The following is a 21,376-nucleotide window of genomic DNA, read 5'->3' as shown; positions in this document are numbered from 1 at the left end:
AGTCTTCTTGTGCAAAAGCTGTCTGAATTTGCATTTCACCACCTCATCTTGCACGGTAGCTGTTCTGGAATGGTGACTTCTGATGAAGTCCTTGAGTGACTGTTTTTATCACAAAATAACATATTATTCTACATCAAATTAACTCTGCTGTGTTGTTAATTAGAAGATAGCTTTGCTCTACATTTTTGCCAGTTACTATAAATAAAATATATATCCTGACACAGAAAAACTGTAGGAAGTGTGGTTTTACTAGATTTTAGGTATAACAAGATGAAAAAGGCAAAAGCAGACAAAAGCTAACTTCGAGAGTCTAGAATTTACTTTTGCAGCTTAATGTACCCTAAAGCCTCAGTTGCAGAGTTCTTTAAGCTAGCTTGCTGCAGTTGGCCTATTAAAATCCAAACAGGTTAATTTTTGGAAAGTCAGCCTGTCTTAATAAAGTCTTGGGGACAAGATTTTTTCTCAGATATGAATTTAAAGGTGACTGTTTTAAAGATGATGAGCTGTATTTGGCTGTTTCATGCTCAGAAAAAACTGAGGTTGGCTGTGTCAGTCTCTGTAATGTTCTGCTTCAGTCCAGGTAATGTGAAGTGAAACTCTCCTACCATGGACTGGCCAAATATAGGGTCAGCTTAAATTTATGTAACTTCTCTTGATCTTTTTCTTCAAAAAACTTTATCTTTTAAATGATGCATCAATTAGTGTTAGATAACTTGGTTAAGCTTAAATGCTTCCTCCCCTTTGCATTCTTAGGCCATTCTTCTATTGTTTAGGTAATATTCTATATATTAGTTGTTGTTAAGCAATCTTGAGTATTGCTTACTCTATTTGTTTTATGCAAAGCTGTTAAAAACAGGCTTCATCACTGGATCAGTGCATTAAAAAGAAAAAGGTTGTAGATGGCTCGTCATTGTACGTTGAATTATAGTATGTAATTCAGTTTCATTTTTTCTTCTTATTTGTTAAGAAACTTTGAAATAATTGTCTATTTTCCAGCTTACTAGATATTTTTCTATTTGCATGTGTCTCATATGGGTGTGTGTATGCATATATGTAGTAAGTGCATGTTGGCAGTTACTACAGTTAAAAACCACCAGATATCAACTGACAGGTAGAGAGACTTTTTGGCAGAGCATGGTGTTCAATACACAATAAAAATGGCTCTCAAAGTAAATTTGAGTTCTGTGTTTGGGAAAAGCCTGTACAAATGAAGCAAGTGCCTTTCTGTAAGGTAAGTGTACAGACATTAGAGGAGCAGCAGAGAAATCTAGAGGCCACACAAAAAGTCAGAGGCAGAGCCAGACTTGAACTCAGAAGTTCCTGGCTTGTGGCCTGGGGTTAAAGCCAGTCATGCACAGCTGTATTGAATTGTGAATAGAATTTTTTTTTTTCCCCTTCATGGATTTAAGGGAACAAGGCTGATTTAACCAAAATCATAATGTGGGTAAAGAGATGGAATTGTGTCATTCACCTTTCTAAAAATTTCAAGTGCTAAAACTTTGGTGTTAAAAGTTGGTTCAGCACTTGTGGGTTTCTACTTGCCAAGGAGTGTGATTAACATAGCTCGGTCACAAATTGTGACAAACCCTAGTGCAGTGCCTTGAGGTCAGACTAAGGGCTTTTTCTGAGTGTAGAGGAATTCAGGCTTAAAAGCTACTGCTCTGCATGCTACCTTGAGAAACACTAATGACATAAAGAAAATGCCCTGAAATTTGATTTTCTTTGATGTTTTAAAATCAAGTGAAACCTAGTTCAGAGATGGTGTGCCTGAAGTTGACTGTTTATTAAAATGAAACTCACATCTGTATTTAACACTTGTAGAGTTTTTAATGAGGCTTTAAACATTGTTATCCTTCAGTGCTGTATGAAAGAAGCGAGAGCCTGCTGTAGGTTTGCTGCCCAGTATTTTCTTCCTGAAGTAAAAGCTTGGAGTAGCTTCTATTGAATGTATGGGCAGCTCTAGTTACTTCCAGAGCTCCCTTTAGGAAGAAGGCTTTGATCTAAGATATTATTATAGAATGAACATCACCATTATGAGTTGTTTTTCTTTGCTGTTAAAAATCTTGCTGGGGATTTTAAAGTCCATTTCACAGGACTTTAAAGGGGCTTCTTTTCCAGCTAAAATGTCATTAATAGCAAGCTCTAGTAGCAATGTAGAGGTGTTGGGGGCTTTTTTGGGGGGGTTTTTTGGGGGGGTTTTTTTGGTTTTTTTTTGGTTTTTTTGGGTTTTTTGGTTTGGTTTTTTTTTTTTTGTTGGTTTGTTTTTTGTTTTTGGGGTGTGGTTTTTTGGGTTCTTTTTTTTTTTGTTTTTGTTTTTTTTTTTTTACATGAGGTGCCTTTATTAATCTGTGTGCTGTGTCTTGCTAACTGAGGCTTTATGCAAATGTATAGTAAGGTTATTTTCCTAAATTATGAACATGGAACTTATCCAGAAAATACAAACTAAAAAAAACCCAGAACCAAACAAAACAGAAGTGGTTTTGGTTTGCTTACCAGGAAGTAAGTTTCATTTTGTTTGTTGAAAGTAACAAAAACACTAAATAAGTTTTAAAAAGAAGTCCAAGTATCAAAAGCTTAACAGTAAAATATCTCACTCCTGATGAGTTGAAGCACTGATGTCTCCTGGTGTGTGCAGTGTGACTATGCCTCATTCTTTGGAAAGAATTGACTCTGAGTGGTGTGCACTTTGAGGATGCATCTAAAAATTTCATTGGTAGTTAATGAAAATCAGAATAAGTAATTTGAGTATTACAATGGTCTGCTTTTTTATTCACCCTCCTTTTTTATGCACTGTCATGGTTTAAACCCAATGAGCAACCAAGTGCCCCACAAGCGCTTACTCCAAACCAAGCCCAGTGGAAAATCCTTTGAGTTTCCCTTTTGGTTTCAGCTCTTTAAGTGTTTACAAGTCCCACTTGCCTTCAGCTGTGGCTTCAGAAGACATTTAAATTGGCATTGTCAGGTTTGTTGTATAAGCCTGGACCACTTCAGAGGTAGATTTTGTTCTGGCAGTTCTTGCTTTATTCACCTATTACAGTTGGTAATATATTGTAAATAAACTGTATAGTTCTTCCCAGCAGGTCTTCCAGAAATACTGTAACCAGGTAGTGATGACTTGCTGAGTTTGAGGTTGCTAACCAGTCATCACCAGTAACAGTGTTATGGGCTAGATTCTGCAGTGGTGAGTGGGAGACCCAGATGAGCTTGTTTCATTACGAGCTGTGTTGCCCCTTAAGTTGGTAGCATAGCCTCAGTGGCTGTATAAAGTTTACCCCACTCTTTTGTTAAAACAAGGTGTTAGTTAAAAGTAAGCATATAAAGGGCTGGTTTAACTAAGAATTTTTCCAGTGAAGCCAAATGCATTTTTTTCTTTTATACTCTTTAGAAAGAGCATAAGAAGAAGTTGGGTGAGTCTTACTTGGTGCACTTCGCCATTTAGGTCAGTCAAGTGTAGGTCACATTTACTGATAATCATAAGTCCAGTTGGCACTTCCAGCTTAGCAGATAGATTTGATTAAAGCTAAAGGTCTGGTCTTTAACCTAAAATTTGGAATTTTAAATGCTTACATGTGTGACTGAATTCTGTATTTCTTCTACTATAAGGTCATGCTAATTTTCTGCTAGGTAGCATTAACCATTTATCCAAAACAGTGGCTTCACAGAAAGATAGACTCTTTGCACTGGCAGTACACATGGAAGCATCAATAAGCTGACAAATTAGATTTGAGGCTCTAGTGTTTAAAGGGCTTTTCTTTCAGCAGGAAATAGTCTCCCACATCAGCTTATGTATTTTAACCTTCAACTTTATATAGCAGCAAAGAGTTGACCTGTCTTTATGCAGAGCTACCTTTCTTAAAGAGGATCGAGAGAAGGTTTAACTGAATAGATTAGCAGTGCAGTGCTTTGTGGAACGGTGAATATCTTAGATCCGTGTTGTGATCATACACTGGTTTTGTCTAGTATGTAAAAAAGAAACTGCTCTGTTGCACACTTCTGACATTTATCGCTGGTAGATAGGAAGGGGTAGTTGTTAATTAAAGATAGGAGTCTTCAGATCTTCTGTCAGCAGAGGTCAGAATTACATTCATCACTGGAAAGATGCTGAACTTAGGTGGCTCTGTGTGCTGAACGCTTTTCTGATTTAGCAGTTTCTGTTAGGAAAGTTTCTGATGCTGGGAAAGAGTGTGCACTTCTAACCACTCAGAAGTAAAGAATGTCTGTTACTCTTTGAAGATGATAGTGTGTGAGTTTTATGCATTTATTTCTTTGTGTCTCATGACATCACTGAACATGAGAAATGTGTGGTTTTGATTAAAAATTATCTTGTGTAATGTAAGAAGGCAAAAAACAACCTAAAAGTAGCAAACACTACTTGGATGGAGAATTTAACAAGACAAATCAGCTTAATCTTGATACTTCAATAATATGATAAATGCTAAAATTTCATTTATATCACTATAATTTTTACCTCACTTTTTCTCTTGTAACTTAACATTTTTATTTTTTGTGTACCATTGTGGTCATGCTCTTCTGTAATCTCTGAGGTGGCAGTTCAGTGGTTTCCTCATTCTGGATTATGTTCTGGATTACATCTTTAGAATTTCCCTCTTTATTAACAGAAAAAGAGAGTGGCCATTCCTGGACAATTATCCATAGCCATGTTGTATGTGGTCTGCAAGTTCCTGTCATCTTAGAATTTTTGTATGTTGCAGCAACTTTGATGAGAATGTCCATGTTGTGAAGCTTACCAAGAACATGAGGAAAAATTACAGCTTAAAAACCTTCAAAGAGTGAGGCATTTCTACATTCTGTACATTATGTGCACATAAAGTGTGCTTGTATGTATGAGAAAAAGAGGTGGGATTTTTTTCCTAAGTGTGGAAACTGATTTATTTGCTTTCTGAATTACACTGCTGAAGTTTTCCTAGGAGGTTGCTAAAATAGAAGGAATTTTCCTTGATACATACTCAGTCATATCATAACATGTAGATGTATGATACAATATGCTTAGGAATTTAATGTTGGCCTTTAGAATTATTGTTAAAGAATTTGTTCATCATGGGGAAAGAAGGGTGCATAGCTAATGTTAAATCTGGTGTTCTTCAAAAGCACAGCAGCAATTTTAAGCCTTTGAAATTCGGGGAAGTGTATAGTAATGCCACTTATGTTCACCATTATGTTTTGGTGGTCTGTGTCTTTTCCACTGTTTTTTACAGTATCCCGTGCAAATAGCAAACCAGTAGATTACAGAGAGCTTTGATGTGATGCTGTTAACTGGGAAGAGTGATCAGCATTGCATATGAGTAATGAATTTGAAGTTGAGGATAGTCAAAAATAAAGTTATAGGTATTGAGAGTGCAAGTGGTGTTTGTAGACGCTGCATGCCTTGGTGAGGGTATTTGGTTCTTTGTGGTATTCTGAAATCTCAGGTAATAATTTTCTTAGAATTCCAGATCAAAATTATCACATCTTTGTCCTCAAAACTCTAGTGATTATATGAGGAGATGAGTTTGGAAAGGCCTTGATTTTTTTGGCTGCTTATGTAGCTGCAGAAGGAAGGATTTTTAGTTTCTTTCAGTTCAAAACAAGTCACATCTTGCACTTCTGTGTTGTTTTCATTTTTCCTGTTTCCTACACACAGTTTCTTTACAATTCTCTAGTTTTCATTCTGCATGCCAATGAATAATTTCAGATTACATCTTAATAAGGCACGAGTCATGACATGGAGTACTGAGTTGTGATGTTTTGAATAATTTACTGATCTCATTTTTGAATGAAAAATGACTAATGAAGAGGATGGGCCAGCTGGTTGCAGTAAGAAGGGTGAGAAGCAGCCTCTGGGGATGAAATGCTTCCACATCAGGCTCTGCAAAGAATCTCTGTGCTTACCATATAACCTAAGCATCAAACACAGTCATTTTTCAGTGCCCCTGAGATCTTGATTCTTTAGAAGTGGCTATCAAGTCTAGCATATCTCTTTATTTTAAGCTGATTCACCAGAATAAAGTTCAGTTTTCTTCAGTGTTTGAGAGTGTATCAAATTTCTTAGTAAGTGCCACCTTCCATTTATTCACTCATGTTTTAGGAGCAAGTCTCATGCTTTGGTCTTCAGAAAGTCTGTAGCAAATGTAGCAAAGAGAATACTTTAATTCCCTTGTGATTTACCTACTTTCTTGAGCAGGGTGTGCAGTCTGTCATTCTCACAGAGGATCTAATGAGATCTGATGCCTGCCTGTCAGCCTTTTAAGAGCAGGTGCAAGCTCCCAAACAAGAAGAGGGCATGGTGTGTTAGCAGAATGACTCACTTCAGTGTCGTGTGCATCTTACAGATATTGCTCCATCCTATGAATGGTGCAGTGCGTCTGATTCTAAAAGCCATTTGAAGGACATGGTTTATGTGATTTAATTTATCAAGGTAACATTTATCAGTGTTTAAATCTTCATACAGAAGTGGGGAAGGAGGAAGTTTATATCCATTCTCATATTGTAAAGAAACCTTGAAATGCATGCCAAAGTTGATGTATGATAGAACAGCATTTTAATTACACATCTAGAGTGATAAATGTATTTAAGCTTTTTTTTCCCCCCCCACTCTGAAACACCTGGCTTGCAATTTAACATTGCTGTTTCACCAGACTGTAGTTTATCACCTGTGGTTACCTATGGACAAAAATATTGAATAGTAGCTTTATAAAATAGAGTGATTTCTTGATACAGTAAATACTGTATCTCTGCTACTGGCACGGGGAATCCTGACCTTATTTAGTCTGCAGTGGAATCTCGACCTTACTACAACCATGGTCTGTAACAGTATAGTTGTAACTCCTTTTTTTGTATACATGCAGTCCTCCATGGCTTAGAGTGACTCATAAAAGTGTGAGAATATGCTGCAATACAATTAGACATTTTGCACGGGATATCCATTACTAGATAAAAGCTAGGGATCAGCAGCTTTGTGAAGTGGCTTTCTAAGTGGCAGTGCATTGATTAGACTCTTCAAAATTTTTTTGTTGAGGACTGGGTGATTAGTTTCACTCAGGAAAACTCAGCAACTTTGGGCTGTTGATTTTTGAAGAATTAGTTGGGGGTGGAACACCATTTATAGAAGCCAAACTGTTAAATTTCATCAGTCCTCTGTTGAAGGCATAATGCTTGAATGATAGCATAAACTATTTAAAGTAGCTGTTGTCCCATGTAATGAGTAGGAAAAATTGCTTTGTGTGATGAAAGCTGCGTACCAAACATAATAATGAATTGGTCTTGTGCTATAGGAGAACTTGAGATAAAGTTATAAGGGTGATACACACCTTTATTGCCCAGAGACTTAAGTTTCTGCTGCCAGATTATGTCCTTTCAAAAGGGTGAAAAAATCCAAAACACGATGTCCAGGCATTCATTCAGTAGCCAAATGAAAAACATACTTTGTTATGTAAAACACAAAACACAAACCCGTTTTCCTTTCAGCCAACTAACTCTTTGTCAGCCTTCACTGAATCTTGGTTTTTTTGGTGCAAAATAAAATTGGTTGTTGAACTATTAAGAATATTTAAATAAAAAACAAACCCATGAAAAAACTGAAGGGCTGTTGGAGTGACACCATTTTTCATTTAACTCCTTTATTAACATTGCAACAACAGTCTCCTTTTCTCATACAGAGTTCACTGCAAAGTGAATGTGCAAATATTTTTAGTGCTACTTGTTTTGTCTTACATAAAAACAGTAGTCTTTCGCCAAAGCAAAAGTATTTTTTGCTGACATTAATGTCAGATTCTCTTTTTTGAGGGGAAAAATGAGTAATGAAAATTAAACTGAATTTAAAGTGCATTTTTAACAGGAGTTCAGACCTAGTCATCTTGGGGATTTTTCAGTAGGTTAACAACAATTTTAAGAGATATAAAAACTAATTTCTCTTCTGTCATTAAAGTCTGCAAATGTGGCAGTACATAGAAGCAATTAACTTGGGTATGTTTTAGTACGGTCAGCTTTCACAATAAAACTGTCAGTGTTACAGATTGGTTTCTTGTGGTAGCTATAGTCACTGGAAAGACAAAATGACTGCAAAAGTCATGTTTATTGCAGGTCAGATGTGGACATGGTATCTCAAGTTGTAAGATCACTGAGTACTCATTAAAGTGATGACTCCATTATAGTTTGTAAAACCAGTACTTTTGGACTTGTGGTTATTTCTTTAGAGAATGGATATTGAGTTCTTAAAAAAACCTGGTATTTTGCTTCCTTAATTACTGGAGTACGTGATTGAATGTTAAGAAGTAGCTTACTTGCACTTATGAGGCCTGATTTCATATTTGAATTGTGTCTGAGCTCAATATTACTGGGTAATTTTAATTTACCAAAGAGTATCACACTCATACTTATCTTCACTAAGGAAAGTTGCCAAACAAACACAGAATTTAAAAAAAAATCTCATGAGAACTGTTTGCTGTGTGTGGAGGAAGACAGAATTAATGTCTTCCTGAGAATGCTGCCTGAAATTTAGTGTGGTCTTTGCAGGATTGCACATGACCAGGTTTTATAGTAATGTATTGGTGATGAAGGGCTCTTCACATCACATTTGGGGCATTAATTATGTCCTTGTTTCTAATGGAGTGTTCCTTAATGGCAAGAGCTGTTTCTCTCCATACTGCTGACTTGTCCTGCGGCTTTGAACATAGTTATTTATTCTTTGCTTGGGTTTACTCATGTGCGGAATTAAGTTTTACGTACTTCTTAGTGTTGTTGCAATGCTTAATTAATATTTATAAAGGCCTTTGACATCCTGTGATGAAAGGAACTCTGCAAGTGTTCAGTAGTGGTATTATTTTATTAGTGAAAATGCAGGAGGAGTCAGAAGGATACCAGTTTTGAATTCAGAGTGAGCAATGGAGTCATTCTGTAACCTTGAGCAGGTCATGCAGTCTCTTGTTTTGTAATATATCCTGGGAAAACTCTGTTTTGCAGCATGTGTTATTAAATGCCATCCTTTCTTCCCCCAAGTCCATTCTAAGGGAAAAAAGGTAAAAAGTAAACAAGCATACACAACTTTGCTGAGCTGCTAAACATAGTATTTCTTAAGTGAATAGATCATTAACAAGGGGCAGAGGGTGAGAAGGGAGTGGATGTAACAGTTGCATTTCAGAGTCACCAAGAGAGCCTGAGCATGTGTTACCTAGTCACAGACCAGACTGGATTCTGCCTGTTACAGATGTCTCTCGTTTGAATTCAGTGTGCACCGAGCTTAACTGCAACTGCACTGTGAAAGGACTGCATATAATCTTTATTGAATTCTAAGAGCTCACTAATCCATGGTACTCAGCTGGTAAACAAGTTCTTTCTTCAGACTGAATCTTGTCTGTATTTGAGCTTTGTGATTGTCAAGATTGATAGTCAGCTCTTGTAGCATCTTGTATTTGACTATTGCATAATAATATAAATCTCAGTCACTTGTGAGGTTTTTTCCTCAACTGACAGAGGAAGGTTATGATTACGTACTGTCATTAAAATTACAAGATAGTGAGGAACTTTTGAGAAGTATACATCTGTTTTAAGACTGAGCCAGCTAGGCATTTGCCTAATTATATAAGGCACAATAACATTAAATAGTTATTTGCCATGCTCCACACATGCAAATACAGGGTTTAAGTTTTTTATTTAATACACGGTGCTATATCTGCATTTTACTTGTTGCACAAAACACATGATGTGGTTTAGAACAAGGGGCATCAAAACTTTTATTTTAAGTACTTCAGCAAGGTGAACAGCTTGCCCAGTGAAGTGTGAGGCATAGCTGAATGTAAGTGCCAGTTTATGCTTGTGCAGTATGTTGGATTCAAATTGAAAGCACCTGGATCTTTGTCCTGCTTTATTGCAGTCTGGCTGGACAGCTTGTTCTGGGGGCTTTTTACTTGTCTTTAGTCCTGCTTCAGCTCTCAGCTCAGCTGGCCTAAGGATGAAGAAGAACAGTGTTTGTCCCTACTGAGAATAAACAATGGTTTTTGTAGTCTTCAAGAACAGCAGTTATTAAAATCCCCATGCTTTATATAACCCTTGTTATAAGCCTTAATTTATGGAGCATGCCTTGTAATAATGGAATATCAAGAATTTACCTGCCTGGCTTCAACTGAATATGCTGAACATATATTTAGGTAGATTTATTTCAAGATAGAGTAATTTGGTTATATATATATATATATATATATATATATATACATACCATTTTCCAGACCTCCAAAATATGTTACATGCTTCTGCCTTTAACTTAGACTTCCTGATAAGGATCATGACAGTCCTGAAAGTTTGTAACTGAATATTTGCAGCAAGTAACTGAACGAATTTTCTTACCTGTTAAAAATAAATATTACCTCAGGTAATAAATGCAGTGGAAAATACGAACCTTAATACCTTTGCCAAGAAAATCTGAGCAAGCTGTACAGAGTTGTTTGAACTTCTAATACATTTTAAAAAACAACCTTGCTGGTTCTTCCACCTTGACCCACAACCAATGAATAATAACTTAGTGTGGAAAGCCTTGTTCTTAACTTCACACTGATAAAATTAACTACATTCTACCTTTAGTATTTTGATTTAGTATAATGAAAATAATTACTTACAGTTTGATAAATGTTATTTTCATTACTACAGTGCCCTGAAGCACTGCATGTGGAAAATTTTATAATACACAGTTCTGGAGGTATGTAATATACTTGTCACACTATTAACTTGCATAAAGTGTTTTGGGTTTTATAGCATATGAATTTAGAGTGTTTCTTTGGAAACTGAATAAAAGTAAACAATCAGATCCTTTCCAAAATGAAATGTAAATTATACCACTATACAACTGCGAGGGTATCCTTATACTATCCCCATGCAGGTAGAATTCAAGCATTTCACCATTCAGTAGAAGCTGCCTGTAAGCAGTATGACTGTGTCTGGGCTTGGTTTGGTGAGGGATTTTTCCCCAATAATTTAACAGTCACTAAATAGAAACTGCTTCACTGATATTTATATTTTAATTTTTTTCTTGATCTGAAGTGCTTTCTGAAGTGCCATATCATGAACATTAAGAAAGCCTCCAGTATTTTCAAGCATGTTAAAAAGTGCAGCAAGTAACACTGTAATAATGTTGTCTATGTTTTCTTTATCTTTTACCTTCCCCTATGATTCTGTCCAGTATCTGTAGATAGTCTCTACCAGGATGGCTTTTAGGTCCTGGGTTTTTTTTTTTTTGACCGAAAACCACAAATACATATAAATGTCAAAGTTTAAAATAAATATTACTACTTGTTAAAGGTTCTATGTAATCCAGTTTTTTTACTGTCTGTACAGCCTCTGCTGGTGCCACAAATGATGCTCTGGCAGAAAAGGTTTCATTTGATTAAATTGTATTATACTTACTCGGTATTTTTTTCTGAAATGTCACATTCTGACATTAAAACAAGTGTCATAATTGTTGTGTGCACTGTGGCATAGTTACCATGGGAAATAGATACATTTCCTGCGACTTTTTTAGTGTTGAAAAAGAATTCTTTTCTTGGCACTTAAGATAGAAGTTTGTAATCTAAGAAAGTACAGAGTTCTTCTTTTAAAAATCAGATTTATGCTGTAGTCAGGAGTCAGCATTTCCTTTTTAACTGCAGTTATATTAATAGTAAGTATTCTTTTAATAGTACTTCTTGTGCATACCTACAAGAATGGACTGTTAAGGTGGCAATAATACTTGTGTCCCAGTTTGTAACCCGTTCAAAGCCCCAGTAAGACATTGGCAAAGCTGCCAGTAGAGGTTTGAGCTTCACTTATGGAATTGATCTGGGCTGCTGAATGCAGTGGTGTCCTGGTACAGACCTGGAGTGGAGGGTAGCTCGTTTAGCTACTTACTGCAGTCCTTCTGCAGAGGATGTGTCAGTTATTAGTTTCCTGCTCGCTGGACCACTAAGTACAGAACTATGTTTTTGTTCTACTCTAATACATTTTTTGGAGGAAGTATTCCAGATCTGCATTGCCAGTCAGTGACACAGAGCTGGTTATGGTCAGCAGTGCAAAGTACACTGGCAGCTGGGCAGTCTGGTGCTGGTCATGTTCAACATCTGTATTAATGATGTGGTTTGTTGGGATGGAACAAACCCTCAGCACCTTTGCAGGTGATATCAAATGAGGCTGAGTGGTTGGCTCCTCTGGAGATTAAGGTTGCCATTCAGGGGGAACACAGTAGGCTGGAGAAAAGGGCCTGACAAACCTCTTGAAATTTAACAATTGTAAATGGAAAGTACTACACTTGTGTCAAAAGAGCCCCCTGCTATATAGCACAGGCTAGACATCCACTGACTAGACAGTAGCTCTGCAGAAACAACACCTGAAGGTCCTGAGAGAGAAAAAGTAGAATGTGAATCAGCAGGGTGTCCTTGCTATTAAGAAACCAGCCATGTGCCGTGCTGTATTAGCAAAAATATAGCCAGTGGGTCAGGAGAAGGGATTCAACACTTTAAGTCCCTCTTTAACATAATGTGTACAGTTTTGGTTCTCATAGAGGGAAGACACTGATCTTGAAGATTGCCAGCTCTCTCTTCCCTGTGAAATAACTGACTCGTGTCCCTGTAGCAGGCACAGGTTCTTTCTTGATTTTATTTTGGTAGCTGTTATCCTTTTACTGGCCCATGGTGTTTCTTGCAGCTGTCAGAATGACACAGGTATTCTTCTTGGCAAACACTTATAGTTAATGCAGCTTTCTACATGTATGAGTAGTTTTAGAGGAAAGGAAGACTTTTTGATAATCACATAAAACCTTAAAGTCCTGAACGGAACTGTGTCTTGCCAAAGGGATGTCCTGATAGGATACATTACAGGACATCTTAATTACAGGCAAATTTCTGACCTCATGTTTTGCCACTCTGGGGCTAATTTTACCACATTTCACAGTTGTCTAAACACACTTTACCTGTGTCTTTGATGTGCATGATTGCGCATGCTATGAAATAATAATTACAGATCTGCAAGAGCTCCAAAGCGTTTGAAGCCTGAAGTAGGGGAGAAAATGTGCTCAGGTCTTACATTCTAGAATTTTGGCTATAGTTCTCCATTCTCATAAAGCTTTCCTTTTTATCAATTGGCTAGCATTTAGGAACTTTAGATTGTATCTGGAAGTCAGTTTTTTGATAGATAGAAATTGTACAGCTGGAAAGAGTAATTCTGCTTAAAGGAGTACAAGCAAGAAATACTCTATTTTTTAAAATAATTTTTATCTTTTTAACATATTTCAAGGTTTTCTTATGAACAGGTGACTCTTAGAATTGAAATTGGCCCTCTCCCTCTTCAGATGATACTCTTGCCCCTTCACTTGCTGAAGAGCTGAGAAAAAAACCTCCATTTCTGTGAGCATTTGTTGTTGTACTGTAGGGCTTATACCATCCAGTTCTTTAAAGTAAAGAGCCCTTTATGCTCAGTTGTTGTCTATCAATAGATCATTGGGCATAGGTATATATATATATATATATATATATATATATATATGGAACGCACCACAAAGAATTAATTTAACTCTGTTAACAATTGTAGTAACAGTTGGTACGGAGCATTCCTTTAGAAGAGTGTACTTCCAGCTGACAGTTTGCTGATGTTGTAAAGTTGGTTCTTCTCTCCAGCAGTCCAGTTGCTGATGTTGTGTTGTGATAAAGGCGTATCGCTTGGGCCAGATGCGCTGTTTCAAGTATGCAGCTTTCTTGCTCTGACGCTGTTTTGGTTTTTGGCCAAAGAGAAGAAAAAGCAGCTTACTCCTGAAAAGGAATAATCTTTTGAAAATGCTGCTTTAGAGCACTTCTAAAAACACCCTTTCTAAAGTCTTTTTATTTAATACATGGTGAGTATATGTTGTGTTTGTATAAAATCCACAGCTTTCCTTGGGAGAGAGAGAGGACAGGCTTTTATCTTACATATGGTGTATATACTATTTACACATGTTGCAAATATGAAAGTCTTAATTTCATACTCTGAAGGGCTGAGTTCTGCTGTTGTCATTTCACTTACATTCAGAAAGTGTGGGGCAAGAATCCTTTTACTAAATGGCCAATTTGGAACTGCACAGTTTATCCCTTGAATCGGTATTGTAGTTCTTCAATGATGCTGTGAATTTCTGTCTCACTTCAAGCAAACAAATAATTTTCCCCCCTCTTTGAAGTTTTTCTATCCTAGGTCTTCAGGAATGCTATTCTAAAGGATCAGTTGTTTTTCCTTGTAAACATCAGAAATCACTTGGCCTAAAGTAATTTCATATTCCAGTTTTGTCAGTTCAGCCTAAAGACTGACTTTTGAAATGGCTATCTCCCATGTAAGCATATTTTGTATGGCTGTCTACTCTATGCACTGCCTAATAACAAAGAAAGCTGTGATGTTGAGTATTTTAACTTTTTTAAAATAAAATGTATTAATCCCATTTTGACTCTTTTGATCAGCAAGATCATAACTCTTTATTTACATGGCTTAGTCTAGTGGAAGTCATTTTACCTTTTAGGAATGTAGGGTCTGTCAGCCCTGGGATTTATTCCATGCTGTGTTACATCTTGCTTCTGTTTGATGTTCTCTTTAAATGCACTGGAGCACACTTGCATGTTTGTACATGCCACACTCTTCTCATGCTGCTGAAATAATGGAGCACGCCTGTTAAGTGGGATATGTTAAATGAAAGTGAAGTAAAATTGTAAGGATTTCTATGCTCCAGTTGTGGTGCATTTAATTTTCACTTTTAGTCTCTGACATCCAGCTTCCTGATATGGTTTAAAAGCTTTCATCCATCTTGAGCATTTCAAGCTGTAGATTGCCAGTGTTCATTGCTGCAGCAAGAAGAGCTTGCACCTCAAAGAACTCACTTGGGAGTTTGTAGTATGCCTTTTCTTCACTGCTTATGACCCTTTGTTCTAATCATCTTATGCTTTTTAATGCATTATTGTGAGTTGAATTTGCTTCCCATATGCTCAGCTAAGTTCCAGAGAAGGTCCAAACAAGTGAAGGTCAAGGAGAGAGCTTGATTAAGAGAAATAAAGTGGAAGAAAATGAAAACCACTTGCCAGTGGCAGCAGCAAAGTATTTGTGAAATAGCACTGTTGAAGACATTTTACTTTCCTCTAAGAGATTTTGTCCCTGTTTGGATTGAGGGGAACTTCTGTTGTGAAAGTTGCACCTGGACTCGAGCTTGTTAAAAGGTGTTTTTTAACATCTTTTAACATCTGAGACACCAGTGTGTGATGTCTAATTCTGCTGGTATCCAGGCTGTATAACTTATCACAATACCGAGAAAACTTTCAGTAATGTTGAGAAGCTAGGTGCTTAGAGTTCACTTGAAATCCTTTTGCTTCAAATCTTGACCACTATTGGATACCTTATTGTTGGATAAATTTCTGGTTTAATCAAGTTTTGAGTCTTTCCATCCGTTTCCAAAAGACTTGAAACATTTTTGATATTTTGGATCACTAGAGGCTTATTTTGTAAGAAAGAGTTATTCATAGCTCAAGTTTTGCTTCTAAGTGACAGTGGTCTGTGCATGCAAATCATTTTCTGCATATGGTGAAGGCCTTTAGCTCTGGCTAGTTGTGACTGATGCTAAATCTTGAGGGAAGATTTAACAGTTGTTCAGGTGACATGGTAGCTATATAGATATAAAAGTGCTTCTGGTCCTGCAAGTGTGGTTTCAGAATCCCAGTGTTCTGAAAGAAGATACACAAGTTGGCTCACAATTTGGAAGCAGGTTTGTAAATTGCCCTGTGCTTATCACAACACAGAGAACAGGGAGCACCTATAGAAGTTTACTGCACTCCTGTGTCATAGTGTAGCTAACTCAAGTTGACTGTACTGAAATGAGGTAAAGTGTGAGGTCAGGAGGAGGGCAGAAGACTCACAGTACTGGTAGTGTACATCTTCACCTGTGAGGAACTTCCAAACTCTCACACCATTGTCCTGGGGTGTTGCAAAAGGAACTGGGAGCTGTGTGCACTAATGTGTCATTCTAGGAATTTTCATTTCTTACATTTTTTTCTGCAGTTTTAGTTTGAGGGTGACCTTACAGGATTATGGGGTTTGTGTAGACTAATACCGTGTGACACTTTATCTCTGCCTATCAAAGTGTGTTGGCAGCAGATAGTGTGCAATATGTTGCACGTCATCTCGTCTCACAGTTCAGTTCGTGACAACAAGAGCTTTGAAGGCGACTTCTGTCCTCTACTTGTGCCTTAAGCCCACAACGTTGTCAGAACAACTCTCTAAAATAGAATTTTCTGGAGAAACTAGTATTAGAATTTTACAGGAAATTAACGATTTCCAAAACAGGTAAATTGTTTTGAGGAAGAACACATTTCTTGAATGCCTGTTTTTGCTTCCCCCCCCCCCCGAATTGGATGTTTTAATAATACGGACTTCACAACTGTTTTCTGTTATGTCTCTAGTTAACTAGTGTAAAAAAATTCCGTTCTCTAAAATAATTTCTTTTGACTTAGCCAGAAGAGGTTGTTTTAAGAACATAGATAAGTTGTAATGGATCACAAGTACTGGGTTTATTTAGGTTTGGGTTTTTTTTAGAATGAAGATAACATTTTGGATTACAACTTACAATTTCTCATAATTTGTAAGCTGTTAATTTGCTTTACTTTAAATACTTGGGATTAAAATCTGTAATATGCTTTTAAAATACTTTTCAGTAATGTTGATTCTAAGATTTTGTGGGAGATCTTCAAGTGCAATTAGGTCACCACATGCTTTATTGAAAAAAAAACTAGATTAATAAGCTGGCTGCTGATTGCTATTTAGCAGACTTCCTCTTCAGGGTTCTGGTGTGTCCGTGTTCCCATTACAGTGTGCTCATAACAAAACCTGGAACCACACCCCATTGTATTACTCTAAATTCACTCTGCTTGGAGTTCATGGGTTTTCTCCCCTTGTTGATCTCCTCAGTGTGAGCAGCTGTTTACTGGAAAGCACATGATGGACCCCTGAGTTTTCAGCAGGCCAGGAAGAACTGTCTTTTGGCTAATGAGAAGCTAATGGGCAGCATTATCTCTGGAATAAATCAAGGAGGTGATTGATGTTGAATTTCTCAGAACATTTAACACTGCAAGTTGTATTCAACAAGCATCTTGCATCCAGCTGAAGAGGAAAATCATTGATCATAAAACAAATGTTAGTGAAATGCATCGAAGAGTAGAATTGGGAAGACAGCTCTTGTGACACCCAGAATAACAGTAAGACACTTACCCTTCTAGTTCAGTGAACTTTCACCATAGTTGTACATTGTTAGTGTGTCTGTAGCATCTGTTCAGCTTTGTACTTCTGAGGTACTTGAGGTTTTGCTCACCGCTTTGTCACGAGCTCTATGGTCTCGTACCTGTGATGTAGCCCAAGTGTTCAGATAGGTCCCTTTCACCTTAGTAGAGCTTACATGAATTGAAGCCTAAATAAAGTTTTGGTAAATGAAGTAAACCAAGTGTTGGTTGCTGCTGTATTGTGGTTGTTGAGGATGCACCCAATGGAATATTAAATCTCTACTAAAAGAGCAGAAGGGGAGGTTGTCATGCAAAACAACAAGGCTTCTCTGCAGCCTTAGTCTACATAGATCAAAAAACAAGGCAGCAGCAATAGCAATCTCCATATCCTAAATTTATCACAAAGGCAGACCATAACCAGGTGATTACTTTCAGGCTATGGATCTTTTGTCCTGGAATCCTTTTAGGGCTGCATGTCACTGTAAGCCATAGTTTCAGCTGTGATTGTGAATGTGGCTCTTTTCTCTTTCTTTTCTATTCCCTTCTCATCTGCTCACAAAAGTAAGGAAAGTGCTTTTAAGTAGAAAGCTGCCTGTGTGCCAAGCAGTTAACGGAAGTCATTTCGTATTTTGATACTACCATTTTTCGGCAGCTCTTTTAAGAGATCTCTTTTTAAACTTCTTTTTAAACATTTGCCTGCTTCAAGAAAGTTGTTTGGAAATTGTGTAGTTATAACTTGCACTGCAGCCCAAAAAGCATACATAGCTTGACAAGATAAAAGTAGTAAACATAATTTGAAGTCATAGCAACTTTGAATGATGAGGGTGTCACAGGAGGGCTTTTTCATCTTGCTCACAATCTATGACTCAAAGAAAATGAAAAAGTCTGTCTCAATGCTACGACAGACAATGCAAAATACACCAAGCTCTCCAGTCCTTCACTGAAAAAAGTGTAGTAATTGTATTGGGTGGTAACCTCAGAACTTTGTTGTTACTAAGGACTCATCTTGCCCTTATCAATTTTATCCATCCATGAAGCAGGGGAGCCCAGCTTCAAGAAACCAGCAAGACATTTATTACTCTCTATAGGACCTTTGTCATTTAGAGAGTTCTTGAAGTCCTTAATCAGGAAGCTATTAATACAAAGCATCTCAAAATATTTTTGTAGGAATCAGTTGCGTAAATGTCTCTTTGCACTCTGGCTTCAGAGTATTTAGTGAAAATGAAAAGAAGGTTATTTCTTTTACTGTAGAGATGCAATTCAAGGAAGAGTGTATATAACTTGACAGCAAAGCCAACTCAGCTCTTTTTTAAACTGGTCAAAAAAGTCCTTTAATTTAGGTGTAAATACAAGAATTCGTTCAGTACTATTATAAACTCTGGTTTTGTTTCTAGTACTGTTATGGTTTTTATAAAATTTTCTTCTTAAAGATTGTGGATTACAGTTGTTACTTGGTTCCCATTTGTAGAGTCTCTGATCCTACTCCTCATCTGTTAAATCATCTTTTTACATTAATGATCTTTGTCTTAATCTTTCCCTATAAAAAGAAATTACTCTAAGTAAGCTGGAAACTTGGCCTTAAATTTCTTTTTAAGGAGATGAAGAGAACTGGTTAACGAAAATGTGATTCACCATAGAAACAGCTCAGCCAGTAGTATGTATGCAGTAAATTAACTATTTCATGGTACTTTCATATTTAATACAGAACATAGCAACAAGATGATGGCTTGACAACAATAGCAGCTGCATGTATTTCTTTTTTCCTTTTTTTGAAAGAATGTTCTTGTGGGAAAAAATAGATTCCCTGGAAAGTAATTTATATTACAAGTTTCATCACAAAAATTCTGTGGGTGGATACAATAGCCTAGAAATTAAATTAGAGATTTGTATAATAAATGATAGGTTTGATTTGATATGACACTTCTAGTCTCTTACAAGTGACATAGCTACAGGCAATAGAATAATCTCTTCCCCTTGTGAAGATAAATGTTGTATCAGACCAAACTATCTTATATTAAATTACAACTTCCCTTTTTATGTTTTTACCATATGAAAAGATTCATGAGACTCTTCGTTAAATAATAGCATGACCCAATTATAAGACTACTTTGTCCAAAATATCTTGAAGATATTTTCTACTATCAGGCATGTGATTAATTTATGTAGGGAACTGCCATAACAGACCTGATCTGAAAAAAAGGAATTTTCCTTTATGCAGCACGTGGCATGATTGTGGCCATACTGAGCTAAAAGGTGCTTTTCTTATCACAATTCGACGAAACACTCAGATAGAAAAGAAGTATGATAAGAGGAATCTGATAATTTGACTGTCTTCCTTGCAGGGAAGAGATTTATAGTATGTATGGCTCTTATACAACTTGGTTGTATTCAGACCATTGTTTTTCATGTTTTGGCAGAGAGAAGGAGCAAGAAAGGGAAGAACAGTTAATGGAAGACAAGAAAAGGAAGAAAGAGGATAAGAAAAAGAAGGACTCTGCTCAGAAGGTGGGTTTTGATATTTTAATTCTTTCATCCAGCTGAAACATAAACAGTATTGGCAGTAATAAGATGTTAAATTGTTTATATTTGGACTTAAAAATTGATTGCTTAGAGTGTTGCTTCTTTAAAGACACTTTTTTTGCATCATTTTGCTGGAACTGAAGTGTTAAACTTGGATATCTCTTCTCCTTAGAGTGCTGTGTAAAATAAAAGAATTTTTTTGATCCAAAGTGTTTAAGTTACTTAATATGGCTTCTTTGGATCTCTCTCTACACAACTGCTACTTGTTTGAGGTGTTTGTGGATTGAAGTACTGATGGGCTTTTTCAATTTTTGCAGTAAAACTGAGTAAATATTTATTAGAGCAGGAAGATGCTTTTTTTTTTTTTTCTAAATCCTTAAGGAAGTTTATATTAAAAACTTACTACTGAAGATCCCATTTACGTTTTTTGCTAAGTATTACTTGCATTTTACATTTTCTGTAGCTAATAGCACTTTTGCTGAAGTCTGCCAGTTCAAGTCTGAGTTGTGGAGAATTTGTAAGTCACCAAAAATTGGTTCTGCTCAGAAAACGAGTTTGACACTTGGTGTACTAGAAGGTCTATATTTTGCAAAAAACATCTGGCAGGTTGTTCTAGGAATTAACATATGAGCTTGAGTCTCTTAGGGCGTTACCCATGCTATTTATTGGTAAAATCCTTTTCAGGCTTCCCAGTATAGGATAGGTGCAACCACCCTGGAGCAAAGTCCAGCAAAATGCCTTTTAGGTGATTAAGGGACTGGAGGATCTGACAAATGAGGAGAGGCTGGGAGTGTTATGACTGTTCCTCATGGAGGAGAGGAGGCTTGGGGTCTCATCAATGTATATTAATACTTTGTGGAAGGGAGTAAAAAGATGGAGGCAGACTCTTCTCCACGGTGCCCAGTGGCAAAGCATAAGGCGTTATGTACGTATCAATAGTCTGCCTAATCATAAAAAGATTCCTTTTTTGTCTATGTGGCTGGGCAACCACTGGAACAGGTTTCCCAGAGGGGTTACGGTGGCTTTGTCTTTAGATATTCAAAACTGAGTTTCACATGGTCCTCTGCAATCCGGGTTTGATGATTTTGTTTCGGATTTGGAAGTCTCTTGGGGCCAGGTGGAGGACAGGGTTGGGAACTGTGGATTAGATTTCCAGAGGCTATTCCTTCCAACGTCAATGATTATGTGAAACTGAGAGCAAAAGGCTTTACTTTCTTTCAGTACTCTGTTTTTCAGTTGCTTTGGTAACAGATCAGGTGATGAAAGATCGCAGTGTTCACTCATACATTCTGTGAGTTTCTGCTGAGAACAGACAGCACAAACTTCAGTTAAATCTTGGCTTATCCAGGGTCTTTTTTAATCTGGCTTTTTCACCAATTTGAGTCTATCAAATTAACTGGGTGCAGATAAATGTGTATCAGTTGTCTTCATCCAGTTGATACATCCCCAAATAACAGTGCAAAAGAGGAGTTGCTACAGATAAGGTCTCTCCAGTGTCTTTTTGCCTCGGTGTTGGTGCAGTTTAATGTTCAAGTTCAAAGAACATATATAGAAACCAGAAAGAGCAGACCCTTATGAATAAAGAGTAGAGACTTCAGGATTATGTGCTGGTATTCAGTGAT

General features: G+C 36.9%; 1 protein-coding gene across 15 annotated transcripts in view; it reads left to right on the top strand.

The window, feature by feature from the left end:
- TNRC6B (trinucleotide repeat containing adaptor 6B) overlaps positions 1–21,376 on the top strand; it is a 118,169-nt gene that overhangs the window by 58,482 nt on the left and 38,311 nt on the right. For 11 of the 15 annotated variants that reach the window (XM_053977145.1, XM_053977144.1, XM_053977143.1 and 8 more), the window contains one exon: positions 19,652–19,739. In XM_053977145.1, coding sequence (XP_053833120.1) covers positions 19,652–19,739 — 88 coding nt within the window. Of the gene's footprint in view, positions 1–1,113; positions 1,232–13,757; positions 13,847–17,055; positions 17,214–19,651; positions 19,740–21,376 lie in introns of those variants that run through there. The other 4 variants (XM_053977148.1, XM_053977151.1, XM_053977152.1 and 1 more) reach the window with 4 other exon arrangements.

The sequence above is a fragment of the Vidua macroura genome, chromosome 5 (assembly GCF_024509145.1).
Source record: "Vidua macroura isolate BioBank_ID:100142 chromosome 5, ASM2450914v1, whole genome shotgun sequence".
In the NCBI taxonomy this organism is placed as follows: domain Eukaryota; kingdom Metazoa; phylum Chordata; class Aves; order Passeriformes; family Viduidae; genus Vidua; species Vidua macroura.
This window is presented reverse-complemented; position numbering and strand designations above follow the sequence as displayed.